The sequence below is a fragment of the Lagenorhynchus albirostris genome, chromosome 1 (genome assembly GCF_949774975.1).
Source record: "Lagenorhynchus albirostris chromosome 1, mLagAlb1.1, whole genome shotgun sequence".
In the NCBI taxonomy this organism is placed as follows: Eukaryota; Metazoa; Chordata; class Mammalia; order Artiodactyla; family Delphinidae; genus Lagenorhynchus; species Lagenorhynchus albirostris.
In genome coordinates this window covers 82,211,154-82,224,286 of record NC_083095.1, presented here as the reverse complement: position 1 = coordinate 82,224,286, position 13,133 = coordinate 82,211,154, and the positions used below count along the sequence as shown (strand labels likewise).

Sequence of the window (13,133 nt, the reverse complement as noted above, 5' to 3'; positions counted from 1 at the left end):
ATATAGTCAATTTTTATAAATTTTCTAAATGTGTTTGAAAACAAAGTATGTTCTGCAATTTGGGGGTACAATATGTATTCATTAGATGAAGCTTATTTATTATGTAATTAATCCTATGAGCCCCATAAAAGGTCAGGGCAAAATAATTTATATACTAATTTTATATCTCTAAATTTGATTGCTCCTCAAATCTATATTCATATATTTAAGTCCCTAGTCAACTTCTCCACTGCAAATAGTCACTGCAAATGTGATACAGCCTCCCCACCCCCACCCCCAAGACTTGCTCCTTTCCCAGGCTTGTCTATATCAACATTTCTCCAGATTTAAGCCCCCAAATTATTCTCTTCTACTGATTCCCTTCTCCCACCCACCCCATTTAATCTATTAGGAAATCCTTTTGATGTCTCCTCCAAAACATACGTAAATTTTGTCCACTTCTTTTCATCCTTGCTATCTCCACCCTGATCCAAACAAGAGTAACTCAGAAAGACTAACAGTCTCTCAGTTGGCCTTCCTCCTTTCTGTTTTGCCTCCCTCCTCCCCAATCAGTTCTCCATACAGTTCTCAGAGTAATCTTTTAGAATTGTAATTATAAAATGTCATCCCCCACTTAAAACCCTTCAATTATTTCCTCTCATACTTAAAATAAAATAAAAACTCCTTACCTTGGTTTAAAAAGCCTATGTGATCTGGCTTCTGACATTCTCCCCATGCTCACTCTGTTCCTGTTCTGCTCTTCTAGCTCATCCTGTAACCCATAAAGCTTGTTCCCAGCTCAGGGCCTGCATTAGACAGGATGGGGATAGGTTATGCAACTGTAAGACACAATCCCCAAATCACACAAAGTAACCCGAGGGGCTAGGTCATTCTCTAAGACAACTGTTGTCCATGAGAAGACTCAATAATTCAGGCTGCCTCAGTCTTGAGGTTCTACCATCTCAATATGTGGTCTTACCCATGATTGTTATGGTAGAGGAAGAGGGTACTAGAGGGTCTTCTATCAGCCTGGAAATTATTTATATTACTTCGTCTCACAGTCTGTTTTCCAGAACTTGTCCGTAAGCCCACCCACCTGCAAGATAGTGGGGAAGTGTGTACTCCTGTGTGCCAAGAAGAAACAAGTCAGATATGAATACCAAAGTCTCTACCACAGGACTGTTCCCTCTTCCTGGGATGCGCTTTCCTCTAATTTTCACATGGCTGGCTCCCTATTGACACTTGGATTTCATCTCAAAAGCCACTTTCTTAGGCTGTCATTGGCCACCCAGGTATATAACTTTCAACTCTCTGATTTAGTTGTTTGTTCATTGAATACACTCTCTCCGACCTAGAATATAGGCTCCATGAAAGCTGGTAACTTGTCTGTCTTGCTCATCCTGGAATTGCCTTAATAAATATTTGTTGAATAATTTAATAATTACTCAAAAAAGTAAATCTGATCATGGCATCCTCCTCCCGTTAACGGATTTTTATAATCATCAGGATAAAGTTTAAACTTTCTGGTAAGACATATGAGTCTTCATAATATAATGTCTGATTACCTTTCATTCATCCCCAGGGACTGCCACTGGGGATACGGCAGTAAACTTAGAATCTTTAGCTTCATATCTTGGTGTGACTCTTTCCTGTACTCAGTGTTAGACAAAGTCACATAAACAACCTAAGACAGCTAACAAAGTTCTGCTTCTTCAGATAGATACTCTTTTAAAGTTTAGGATTTATTTAGTGAGGATGGGGACAGATTAATGGTCTACTGATACAAACTGTACACAGAAAGTGATTCACTTTGTAATTGCTTTCACTGGCTAAAGTTGAATCAACACTCTAAAATGATTCAGGAAAATGCTTATCACTTAGCTAAATTATGCTTATCATTTAGTTAAATACTAAATTATGTCACTGAAACAAAATAAAACAAAACAAACAACCCCAAAGCACCATGGACTTAAAGGTTTATTCCTTACTTGGGTAAAGTCCAGAGAAGTTCAGGTGGTCCTCCTCCATCATGTTACACCAGCTATACATGACTTCCAAGAAATCCTTAGCAGGGCAAGAGACAAACGAGGCCCACTGGTCTTAATTGCCTTGCCCCAACACTTCACTACCCCTCAAATCATCTGGCTAGAATTAGTCTTATGGCCTCAACCCATCCCCAGGGGAAGCTTGGAGATGTAGAGAAGCAAATGGATACTGGATCAGCACTAACAATCTCTGCTTTAATCAGTTCATCAGTTATTCCTTTGATCCTTTCTATCCACACTAAGAACACAATCAATCCATTCCCAAGTGAGACAACATAAAGTACCTTCTTAGTGTTGTATCCAGCTTAATGTCCTGGATCTCCAAATGACCTATGTATTTCTCTTCTTTGAGACATGTTTCTTCTCCATATATCTAGTAGTCAATTGATCTGCTCCTCCCTCCAACACATCCAATATACAATGCTGAAGCAAGAATGGGCTAATTAAAATAAAAACTCTCATTTGACAAGAGAAAGGAATAGTAGACATAAAGCAATAAATAAATCTATTAATCATTAAAAAAAATAGGCCACAGAGCAGCCAGATCATGAAATGTCTCTGTTCAAAACCTTCCAGTGGATTTTTATCACCCTCAGAATAAAATCTGAACTCCTCCCCCTGCCTTACAAGGCCCTGAGATCTGGTGCCTGGTACTCTGTGACTTTCCCTCCTTTCATGAGCTTCCTCACTCTGCCACCTCTAGTCACACTAGCCTCTTTGCTGTTCAACAAGCCAAACTCCTTCCTCTTCAGACCCTTTGCATTTGCTCTTCCTTCAACCTGGATAGTTCTTTTCCTACTTAAAATTTACATGGCCTTCCCTTACTACTCTACGTGAAATGGCACCTCCCAAACATCCTTTAAATAGTTGGCATTGCCTGGAGATGTAACATTCAAAAGAGGAAGAAATCTGTACCACGATGGCTATTTCTGACATTGCTTTAGGGAAAAATGGGGTGTAAAAAGAAAACCTTTTGACTATGGGCTCACCTGATTATGGATTCCAAAGGTGTCCACTAACAAACTTCTCTTTCGCCCAAACTCTCAGAAAACCACCATCACAAGAAACAATAGACAACAAGCTTATATTACTGAAAAAAAAGGGAATGGGTGTAAGGAAAGGGGAATATAGTTTAAAATTTATCATTTCTCTATGTTTGCACTCGATAGTTCAAGTTGCTTTTAACTCCCTCGTTGGTTCTAGGTGCTGAAGTATTCTTTCAAGTCACCACCATTCGATTCCTCAATCCCACACAAACCACTTCTTTTGTCTAAATCTGGGGATATCTCAACCTGAAGATCTCAGTTTAACACCATTTTGTTGCAGTCTAGAGTACTTTCACCTTCCAGTCATATTTACCATCTTTTGTTAAAAATAAAGATGTTCAAGTGATTCAATGCCTAAGCCTCAACATCAGTAGTGTGAGATGACTTAAGGGAAAATGAGAAACTAAGATAATAACCAGGTTGCTGGCTCAGACTACTGGATGTACAGTGGTATCACCATCTAACAAGGCAGAGAAGAGAAAAAAGGTTTAAGGAATGGGGGAAATAAGTTTTGGACTTACTGAATTTGAGATGCATGCAAGAGATGCACTGTAGGAAGTTGGATGTATGGGTTTAAAGTACAGGCTGTGTTTCTATATAAGTTAATGACCTTAACACTAATATCTTAACCTCTTTGGACCTGTTTCTACATTTGTAAAATAAGGGTGTTATACTGATCTCTAAGGGGCCTTCCAGTCCTAAAATGTCAGTGAACTCAATTTTTTCACTAATCTTAAATAATTTGGTTTGGATTCCTATTTCTTTCTTAGAACTTTGGGGTTTCATGCTATCCGTATATTTTACTTTGATAATTTAACAAGAACTATTAACTAGCTGGGAGCTTATACATTCATACAACCTTATTTTCTCTTAAATTTTAAGAAAGAGTGAAACACTGTGGATTCCTCTACTGATGAAAGACACACATTTAAGCTTGCTGGTCATTCTTGGTAAGAATATAAAAATGAATTATAATACACTATTGAAATTTCTTCTCCATGAATTCTTCTCTTCATAGATTTGGAGAAGTTGGAGACATTATTCCTATAACAGGGGAGAGAAAAAAATTGAGAGCACAAAAGGGGTTTATGTTTGACAAGTAATATCCATAAGATCTCCTGTATCACATTTTTAAAAGAAAGTATCTTACAATTTGACAATGCAAAATTAGTAAGTAATGGAAATGAAAGCTAAACAGGTCTCAGTTTTATCATCCAGAAAGAATCTTACTTCAGTATTAGAAATTCTGGAATTCTTCCTGTCCTACTTCTTTCCAAACTGTACACAGACTCTTGGTTATTGTATTATTTCTAAGTTAAAATTAAGTTTGAGGGAAGTGGGGACAGTAAACTCATCAATCTGACACGTGTGTAAGTAGCAGCCCTGATACTAAATGCAACTCTGGTTTAAAGACAGGCTTTGTCTTTAAAGGCTTTGTACTTCACAGAATAATCATACTGTTCAACTTAAATAAAATTTCATTTTAACAGAAGAATATGATTATTCTATGAAGTACATCTGTGACTCTTATAACGAAACACAAAACTGCACTGTGACTAAAAGCATGGGCTTTGGAGTAAGACAATTTGGTTCAATCCCGATACCTCTAATGTGATCTTGGGGGTAGTTTTTAACCTCTTGAAATCTAAACCTCTTCTTTAAGTAAAATGAGGATAATACTTACATTATATGGTTATTTGAGGATTGTAAGTGATCATTTAAAAACATAAAATAAAGACTGCTAGACAAAAGAAAACACCATTTCAACTATGATTTTGTTAGACTTTTATTATACATTTTTTTAGCCATTATTTTAAGGATACCTCTAAAACTGCAAATCTTAGAGTAGTTGGTTTTAAAGTTGACTCCAACTTCCATATTATTAATGCTGATGTTTTTTAAGGACTACTGTGTGCATGACACTATATTGACAGCCAAGCAGAAACCCTAGTTTCAATTTCTCTCGTATAAAAACTATTCTACTTACTTGTGGGTATTAACTTGATGTGAAGAACATAAAGTAAATTTCTGAAAACCTGTAAATAAACACATAAGACTAACATTTCATAATTCATGGTAAAGGTATAAACAGTTAATTCTTGATTTTTCAAATAAATACAACTGTAATATAAGTAATTCAAAAGTTATTCTGGTGTTGAAATACATTATGATTTTTGAGTACTGTCCTAATAATTTTTCATTTAGATTAATTTTGCTTATATTACAAGTTAAGTGAAACTCTGATACCAAAAAAAAAAAAAAAAAAAAAAGAGTAAGAGTAGTGGGTTAAAAATTTCCCACACATCATTTAAGGCAGTTAATCCAGACTTCGTTGTAACATGTTCCCAAACCAAATAATGTATCAGGTAACAAACTATAAAAAAAAATCTGGATACAATCAAGGGTGAATAAATAAGTCATTAAAATGAACTATACATGACCTTTTGGTTAAAAATACACCTTAAAAAATTATGATCAAAAGCTTCCATTTCTACTACTGCTTTCTGCTTTAGTAATTATTATCTCTTATGTGATAGTTTGTTATCTCTAGAAGAGTAAGAAAAAGTCCTTTTATATTTCATGATAGGTTTAATCAGGTAATTAAAACAAATTCTTATGATATCATCTGATATGTCCAATTACATGGGTATGATGTAACAAAAACAGTTACAAACTTATATATGCGTATTTACATTATATATCCAAAACTATCAAGCTAGTCAACTATATCTAAGGAGATACATTATGACATGAGTTAAACAATTTTTCATTGCTTATTGGAAAGAATGCAGTCAAGCTTTTAATGGAAATAATATACAAGTGAGGCACTTTTGAGGTCAAAAATAGAAAGCAAATGATACTACATACTGGCAATGTTCACAAAAATCTCTATGTGTATCTTTAATACAAAGGCTTTTCAACTAGATTATTCTTGAAAAATTTCAAAACTAGCAACTTACGCAATTTAAGGAGCTTTCAGGAACAATGGCTAACATCAGTGTTTCAAAGCATATCAAAGTTTTATAACCACCTGGCTGCTAGGCAAACAGTACCTTAATAACTTAAAGCCTCCCCCATCTTATTTTTTGGTTTATATAAATTATCTCAGGTTGTGATTTCTTTGTTTTGACTTACTGCAAAACACCGTATGGTGCTATTATTGTGGAGTACAGACCAATTTTTTTTTTTTAAGTGTAACAATGATGCAAGTTTCTAGTGCTTCCCCTTATACTTAGAAATGTGATCTTGGAAATCAAATTAAGAATAAGAATATTTAGTTAAGAATCTATGTTTTCCAGGTAACTAAAGTTTTCAAAGTTTCATGTAGAAAAATGTTACACTTGTTTAATATATCTTTAGGCTAAAATAAAAAACCCAATCTTAAACACATATTCCAAAGTGTATCACAAAACCTAAAGTAAATTTCAACAAAATAAACATCCTTAAGATTCTTTAAATCTGGAGGAAAGTACGTATTTCCTGTATTTCTGAGACATATAGATATTAAGAAACATCTCTGTAGTGTTCCTTTAAGGGGGGGCTGGGGAGAGAAAAAGAAAAGACAAGACTTACCCAAGATATCAGATGGCACTATACACATGAATTGAAAGTGCATTTGTATTACTTCAAAAGTTCATTTTAGGCACTGCTGAATAACCAATGAAAATAGGTAGTTTTAAGTTTCCCCCTTTAAATTTTAACCCCTGCCCAACATTATCCCAGAGACACACACACTCTCTGAAGTTGTCATGATGAAATACAGTGATGTTTATTTTTTCTAAAAAATTCTCCCTGACTGGTAATGGGAGGAAAAGTAAGAATACCATTTTGGTAATGGCTTTTGCAAGTTGAAAGAATTGGTTCTATAAATGCTTCGGCACATTAAGTTTGATTGCCAGTTCCAAATATCGATAAATATTTTAAAACAGGATATGTAAGAAAAAAGTGCTTAAAATCTTTCAACAAGACACATTAGGGAAAAGATTGGTTTTACAGTTCCTTTGAGATATTTCTTATTCCTGCTTTCTCCATTTGGAGGTGGCCACCACTTAAATAGCCCTTTACTGGTAGTAATGATGAATGAACCCTGTCAGATCCCAATTGCCACCTCACGTATGGTCTATAAATCATCCAGTAGGTGGTGCTGAAGTTACATACCTCATATTTCTTCCGAAATCAAATGACTCCCCTGTCAATTCAGGAGACAAATCATTTAAGGATTATCAATTCTGAACAAGCCATCAGACGAAAAGTCTTTCTTGTCATGCCATCTAGATGATTTCATTTTCAATATTTACTATTACTTAAGCAGTTTTGTTTAGCCATTTGCTTCTACTACCAGATTAAAACCAAAGAGAAAGGTTTTAGAGGACAAGCCAATTGGCAGTGCCAAATCTGTATGCAGAACAAGAAAATGTTCCTGAATATACCTATACACGTTTAAGAATGAGAAATTTAACCTAAGAATTCACATAAGAATTCTAATTTACTCAAGAGAAAATTTCCACATAGGGATTCAGGTAACATTATATTATCAGTTAGTCTTCTAGACTGATTTGGAACCTGGGTGTGTTAAACTATAAAGATCCAAGGTAAAATAAAAACCATTTCATGACCATAGTTTTTAATGAAGAAACTTGTTTAAAACTGTAAAGGAAAAATGGGGATGGGACGGAAAAATCTTAGCAGCAAAGTGGTTAAACAAATTGAAAATATTAATGCACAAACATTAAAATATTAAAGCATATATGTTGCATATAAAATACAGTACAGGACCAGGAGTTGCACTATACTGATTAGTGCTCAACAGAAGAAATGATTAAATTTGTTCTTCCCAGAAGTATATACACAGTTCATTTCCACAGCATTTTCCTATATAGCCAGCAAGTTATTTTCTTCAGTTGTTCACACCTGATCAAACCTGAATTATAAACTCAGCACTTACAAATACGAAAATTATTCACAAGGAAAACCAGTATTTCCATTTTACCAAAAAAAAGTAATTTTGAAAGTTAACAGTCTATTCTAGGAAACCAAGTTTAGCTGAAAACTTCAGGGATGAAGATCATCTGGTGTAGCAGCTTCCAAATATATAAACAGTAAAAATAAGACTTAAAACTGCTGCTACGGTATCATGTTTTGGATTTAGTTCATCCAATTAATTTTTAGTACAAAACTAGAAATAACCTCTTCTTCATAACATCTATAGTTATCAATATATTTTTCTTCTTTTCAATGTGAAATAATACTTTAAGATGATCTATATATACAATGTTGTCAGTTCAAGCTGTCATATAAATATAAATGCTTTCTTAAAAAAAGTATTTTACAGACAGATAGTGTTATATACATTGTTCAGTTTGATCTGGGGCAAAAGAAGAAAGCTAACACAAGCTTAAGTGTGATATGTAAAAAGAATGATTACATAAATGACATTTAAAAACCTGCATAGAAAATGAGCTTCTAACAGTAGTGTGATTTTAATTTTTATCACTTCTGAAACTTCAAGCCATTAAAAAAAGGCACACTTCTCAACTTTTCCCTTTAAGGGAATGTTCTTAAGGAACCCCTTACTTGGTTAGAGTTTTAATGTAACACTTAAAAAAAAAAAAAAAAAAAAAGACAATTTGACCCCAAAGTACTTCAAACAATTTGCTAGAACATTTATCCAACTACTTTGTAAATAAAACATCCAGTAAGACAATGCTCTGCAAAAGAAATAAATTTATACGTACAAGATATTTCATTCACAATACTGGATTAAATACTTTCTTGGGATAGTTTAGCACATCCTTTACATAAAATAATTTTGCTTTTGGCCAGTTTAAATAAAATAAAATGCAACTGAGAAAAGTTATCATTGTTATGTGATAATAAGCACTGAGAATTAAGCTAAAAAGTTAGTAACACAGCTGAACATATTCTGGTTTAGCAGAATGATAAGTGGAAATCTCAGGAGGAAACTGTTTTACTTACTCTAACTATCCAGTTACACTTTTCACCTTGTAAAACATTTGTAAATGCAATATAATTTTTTGAAGGAGGAAACTCTGAAAGAAAACAACTTGCTGGTTGAATACCACAAAAAACAAAACAACAACCCAAAAAACCTTACTTTTTTCTATAATGTTTACTCAGTCTCTTTTTATATAAAAATAAGTGTTATGTTCCCATCATAACATTAGACAATTACATCTGTGCTTTAAAAAAAAGTTGGTCACTCAAGGCTATTAGAATATTTTTTAAGGATTTTAGATTACCAGAATGTACAGATATAACTCAATATAAACTGTAGCCAAAGGGAAATGACAATGAAAATATCAAATCATTCACATGGAACCAAAATGTTATTAACTAGATAAGTAAAATATTCAAAATATAATGGAATGTGACAGTAGATATATGTACATCTACTTCAGAACTAGGAAGGGGAGGAAAAGTTTAATATGTAATAACTCGTACCTTATATTTAGTTAAATATAAACATTTGTTATTTATACATAAAACTGCTTTCAAAAAACAACTAATAAATGATTTAGTTGCACTTGTTTTATTTCTTACAGTTCCCAAGTGTTAACTTTTTTTAGATTGAAATCAACTGTCCCCTAGTGCACTTTAAGTTTATATCTTAATGAATTCAAACCTTTAAAAGTCCCATCACCTAATGCATAAATATACAAAAATGCCAAAAAATTAACCCCTTTTAGTTGGATCATATTTATGCTCACTTTATATAGCCAATAACCAAAAATGGTTTCCTTTTGCAAATATTCTTTAGAACCTGCAACAAAACATGCCATGCACTCCAGGGAAAAAGTTAGGCATGGCTAGCATTTGTGAAATGCCAAGAACTGATGAGTTCTGCTTCCTCCACGTGTGGCCCCAATGATACCAGGCAAGATATCATAATGCTTGCCAAAAGCTTCCACAAATCCAAGTTAGCTAATTCCTGGACACAAAGATTTTAAGCTCATTTTGGCACTGGATGCTTTCATCCAGCAGCTTTATGTTTCCCACCACAGCACCCACACGCCTCACCACAACGATGGCACATTCTCAAAGGGACGTAGCAGCACATACATGGTACAATGAAAGACAAAGCTACTAGGGCTAACCATCGTAAGCAGAACTTGTCATCGCTAGTGTCACATGAACAGGGATCAGAAAAATCTCCCTCTGAGTCTGACATACAATGATACAACATGCTCTCTGCACAGAGCATGCAACTAACTTGATATATGCATCTTTTAATAGGGTCTGGAGCATCCTGACATTTTCCCCTGCCATTTTCTTCATGATTAAACCTTTCTTGGCAGTATACGCAGCGAGAACGTTCACCATCTTCTTTTCTTCGTTTTGACTTCTTAAATTTTAATGAGGAAGGCTGTGTCTTAAATACCACAGAGTCTTTGAGTGAACTTAACTTAGTCTCATCCCCACAAGAGTACAGATAGTCTGATTTTTTACTGTCTGGTTTAGAAAACTGAATACTGGAGTCAGTATCATCTCTCTCCAAGTCACTTTTCCACATGTCAGGATGTCTGTAGTCTGCATAGCGACGTATTAAGATATCGCGAGGGTTTATTCTGACAATCTCATCCTCATCTTGAAAGCTGACATGTCGGATTGATTTCAAAGGGACCTAAAAAGGAAAGAGATGAAAATTGTAATAATGACTGTGAAGGTTAATTTTATGTGCCAACTTGGCTGGGCCACAGTGCCCAGATATTTGGCTAACATTATTTTACATGTTTAAGTGAAGATGTTTCTTGGACGAGATAAACATTTCAATGGGTAGACCATAAGTGTAGTAGATTATCCTCCATGATGTAGGTGGCTTTCATCCAATCAGTTGAAGGCTTTATTAGTACAAAGACTGACCTTGCTGGAACAAGAAAGAATTCTACCAGCAGTCTGCCTTTGGATACAGACTACAGCTCTTCCCTAGGTCTCAAGCCTGACAGCCTACCCTGCAGATTTTGAATATGTACCTCTACCATCACATGAGCCAATTCCTTAAAATAAGTCTCTTTCTCTTTATATATATCTCTCTCTCGTTGGTTCTGTTTCTCTGGAGAACCCTGACTCATACAGATTTTAGTACCAAGGTGTAGGATGTTGTGCTAACATACATCTAAAAACGTGGCAGTGCCTTTGGAACTGGGTAATGGGTAGGGGCTGAAAGAGTTTTGAGGTGCATGTTATAAAAAGGCTAGGTAGCTTTGAAGAGACTTGGTAGAAATAAGAACATTAAAGGTGCTTCTGGTGAGCGCTTCGATGGAAATGAGGAACATACTGTTGACACCAGAGGCAAGTTGATCCTTGTTATAAAGTAGCAAAGAATGCGGGTGAATTGTATTCTAGTCTCTTGTGGAAGGTAGAATTTGTGAGTGATGGACTTGGATATTTAGCATAAATTTACAAGCAAAGTGCTGAGGGTGCAGCCTAGTATCTCCTTGCTGCTTATACTACAATATGAGAAGGAAGTGATTAATTGAAATAGTAATTTTTAAAACAAAAATGAACCAGAAGTTGAAGAGCAAGAAAATTCTCAGGAAGATGCTATCACTGATGGCCAAGGGGATGGGGCCACCTCCCTCATGAGCCCAGAGGAATTCTGCCTCAGGATGAATCAAACTTTGAGTTCATTGACACTTGAGTTAGGTGGTATTTAGATGAGATTTGGGACCTAGAGGTGATGTTAGAAAGGGTTAAGTTTTTTGGGGTGTTGTGATGGGGTGAATGTATTTTGCATGTGAGAAGAGGGACCAGAGGGTGGAACGTTATAGGCTGAATTGTGTCCCCCCAAATCCATATGTTGATGCCCCAATCCCAGTATGTCAGAATATGACTGCATTTGGAAATAGGGCCTTTTAAAAAGGTGATTAAAATATAAGGCCCTTAGGGTAGGTCTTAATCCAATTTGATTGGTATCCTTATAAGAAGAAGAAATTTGGACAGAAAGAGAGAGAGAGAGACCAGAGATGTGGGTGCACAGAGGAAAAAAAACACAGCCAGAAGGTGACCATTGGCAAGCCAAGGAGAAAGGCCACAGAAGAAACCAAATGCATCAACACCTTGAACTGGAACTTCCAGTTTCCAGAACTGTGAGCAAATAAATGTTTGTTGTTTAAGCCACTCTGTCTGTGGTATTTTGTTATGACAGCCCTGGCAAACTAATACAAAGACATACGTGTTCATAGGTTGGCTATACAAGTCTCTGAAAATGACTTAAAACACATCACACTCTCTCATCCTTCTGGGTAGCCTGTTTCCTTGAGGCCAGGGAGAAAAGTAAATTTTTCAGGCATAAATCAAAATGACGCTTCCCTTCACCCATATAAGTGGGCTTCTAGTAGTCACATTTATATCTTCTAGTGCCAGTCCCTGGACACAGTGACTACTTTATAAGTAAGCACATGAATCCACGTTGGGGCAGACTTCTATTCCCCACATATTTGGAATTGCGGCTAAAAAAATTCCACGTCTGGACTAAAGGTGGAGTGATGGATGCAGACCATTATATTACAACATACGATTCCTATTGGTGATAAGTATATTGACAATTCCCCAGACTCAAACCAGAAATTTGGAGGGAATTTAAGTAACGGGGTTTAGAAGTATATATAAACAAATAGAAAATTTATACACTAAAAAACAATTCTAGTACAACTCAACTATATGGAGAATTAGAAAGACTGGAAAATTTCACTTACATGTTAATTAGTTACATTCCAAATCAGAAGATAAAACTAAGATTACTTACCTTATTTTGGGACTTTAGGCTTCCACATTCCTTGGGTATTTGCCGCTGTACATATTCTATACTTCTGCCCTGAATGTCTAGGCCTGGATGACTGAACATTATCTAAAATACAAACAATTTCTACTTAACTGACAAAAGAATGCATTCCTTATTTTTAGTCAAACTATATATAATATGTATTCCAAAACTTCATAATCTATTAGCAGTAAGGGTTTTCAAAATGGTTTTAACAAAAAGCATTACTTGAGCCATCCTATTTATTATTTAAACTTAGGTCTTTCCTTATACATTTAAAAT

At 35.1% G+C, this 13,133-nt stretch overlaps 1 protein-coding gene across 1 annotated transcript in view; it reads right to left on the bottom strand.

Moving 5' to 3' along the window:
- Positions 1-4,840: 4,840 nt before the first annotated feature.
- SPRED1 (sprouty related EVH1 domain containing 1) overlaps positions 4,841-13,133 on the bottom strand; it is a 119,864-nt gene continuing 111,571 nt past the window's right edge. Inside the window, exons 6-7 of the mRNA XM_060147016.1 lie at positions 12,837-12,938; positions 4,841-10,712 (exon numbers count right to left, since the gene is read on the bottom strand). Of these exons, the coding sequence (XP_060002999.1) occupies positions 10,062-10,712; positions 12,837-12,938 (753 nt within the window). The 3' untranslated portion in view covers positions 4,841-10,061. The remainder of the gene's footprint in view (positions 10,713-12,836; positions 12,939-13,133) is intronic.